The sequence below is a fragment of the Sphaeroforma arctica genome (genome assembly GCF_001186125.1).
Source record: "Sphaeroforma arctica JP610 unplaced genomic scaffold supercont1.30, whole genome shotgun sequence".
NCBI classification, from domain to species: domain Eukaryota; class Ichthyosporea; order Ichthyophonida; genus Sphaeroforma; species Sphaeroforma arctica.
This window is the reverse complement of record NW_014040528.1, coordinates 84,282-86,530: the sequence shown is the minus strand read 5'-3', so window position 1 is coordinate 86,530 and position 2,249 is coordinate 84,282. Positions and strand designations below refer to the sequence as shown.

Sequence of the window (2,249 nt, the reverse complement as noted above, 5' to 3'; positions counted from 1 at the left end):
CCTAAAACCCTATACCCTCTAAACCCAACTCCATAAAACCCTATACCCTCCAAACCCGACACCTTAAAACCCTATACCCTCCAAACCCAACACCCTAAAACCCAACACCCTAAAACCCTATACCCTCCAAACCCAACTCCATAAAACCCTATACCCTCCAAACCCAACACCCTAAAACCCTATACCCTAAAACCCTATTCCCTCCACTGCACGCTACCCACAGACTTGGTAAGCGGCAGACGGGCGAGACCCTTGACGATGTCACACTACCCGCATGGGCCAAAGGAGATGTACACGAGTTCATCCGCGTGCACCGAGAGGCACTGGAGAGTCCCTATGTGTCTGCTAACCTCCATCAATGGATTGACCTTGTCTTTGGGTATGAGCTGTACGCAAATGCGTATGTTGCTTGGAGTGTAGTTGTGTGCTGCTATGCTGCTGATGTGGCCTTATGGTTAGGACGGCATGTCAACCGAGCCGTACTACATTTATATATGCCTTATTTTATATATGTATATGTATATGTATATGTATATGTATATGTATATGTATATGTATATGTATATGTATATGTATATGTATATGTATATGTATATGTATATGTATATGTATATGTATATGTATATGTACATGTATATGTATATGTATATGTATGTATACTTATATATATATGTATATGTGTATATATATATATATATTAACGCTACACCTGCCTCCATTTCTATACAAGCTATCGCCAAACAGGCGAGGAAGCACTGAAGGCCATGAACGTCTTCCACCATCTCTCGTACGAAGGGGCTGTGGACATAGATCAGATCACTGACCCAGTCCTGCGACAGGCGGTGATAGGTATCATCAACAACTTTGGCCAAACCCCACGCCAGGTCTTCAAAAAACCTCACCCGAGCCGCAAGAGTACTCTTGCGGTTAGCAGCCCGCAAACCGCAAACGCTGGAGAGCCCACGAGCGCAATGCCACGCACGCTGGTGTACTTTCCTGAGCAACTCAAGCGGTCTATTGTAGCTACGGTCAAAGTGGGGAGGACTGGTGCGGGTGGGTAGACGTTTGTATATGGTTTTATAAGTGTTCAGGGTTTTAGGATTGGGGTTTAAAGGGTTGTGTTTTTGGATTTATATATATATATATTATTATATTATTATATTATATTATATAAGCATATTTATTCGTATCTGTGATCTCACCCATTTCCATCCTATTACATCCCATTCCCCCACACAAACAGGTGCAATCACCTGCAATGGCGGAGTGGGTGACATAATCGTTAGTGACAAGGGGGTAGTAGCCTTGGGCCAACAACAGCTGGCTGTCTATAAAGGGACCAACCGCTACCTCTCGTGGGAGTATGGAGACAACTCACTCCGCCTCATGCGCATTGACAACGGCAAGACTATGGGCGCATGCGAGAACATGCACGTGGGCTGTCTCAGCGCAGTCACCTTTGCGGATGAGCAGGTATTCATATATATATATGCATATATGTATGTGTATACATTCCTATATATATATATATAAATATAGTATTCGCCTACCACTACATATAGCCTAAGCATAAACCTATTCGTATTCACCTACAACTACATATAGCCTATGCTCACCTATTCGTATACCCCGTCTCAGGTACTTATCACCGGAGGAGAGGACAGCTGCGTCAGTGTGTGGCAGTTTGCTGATCAGAAAACAGTCAATGGGTCGCGTACAGGTGTGGATGTAGCTCCAAAGATCCTGCAGATACTCCACGGCCACACAAAGCGTATCACGGCTATAGCTGCGTCCAGACCATATAGCGTATGTACACATGACACATTCTTTAAGTGTGTGTGTGTGATGTATATACGTATGGATGTATGTGTGTATATATATATATATATGTATGTATGGTCATATCCTCTCATGCCCCTCCCCTTTCCTCAACCTTACCCCTCAGATTATAGTCTCAGGATCTGGAGACAAGACATGCATAGTATGGGATCTCAATCAGATGGATTACATCAGACAGTTACGGGGCCATCCCGATACCATCACAGCCATTGCCATCAACAACCAGACAGGCAATATAGTCACCTGCTCTCGGTCGCAGATTCGATTGTGGACTGTCAACGGAACGTGCCTGGCCATCAAGTACGTTGTGGTGTTTGGTATATTCTTGTGTAACTGTGGCCATTAAGTACGTTGTGGTGTTTTGTATATTCTTGTGTAGCTGTGGCCATTAAGTACGTTGTGGTGTTTTG

The 2,249-nt window shown here is 44.1% G+C and overlaps 1 protein-coding gene across 1 annotated transcript; it reads left to right on the top strand.

The window, feature by feature from the left end:
* Positions 1-258: 258 nt before the first annotated feature.
* Positions 259-2,185, top strand: SARC_00860 (hypothetical protein; the record flags this gene model as incomplete). The annotated part of the gene is made up of 5 exons (XM_014305434.1): positions 259-379; positions 745-1,053; positions 1,244-1,473; positions 1,639-1,806; positions 1,946-2,185. 5 exons carry the CDS (start codon positions 259-261, stop codon positions 2,183-2,185), a joined length of 1,068 nt encoding a protein of 355 aa, XP_014160909.1.
* Between the last annotated feature and the right edge of the window lie 64 nt (positions 2,186-2,249).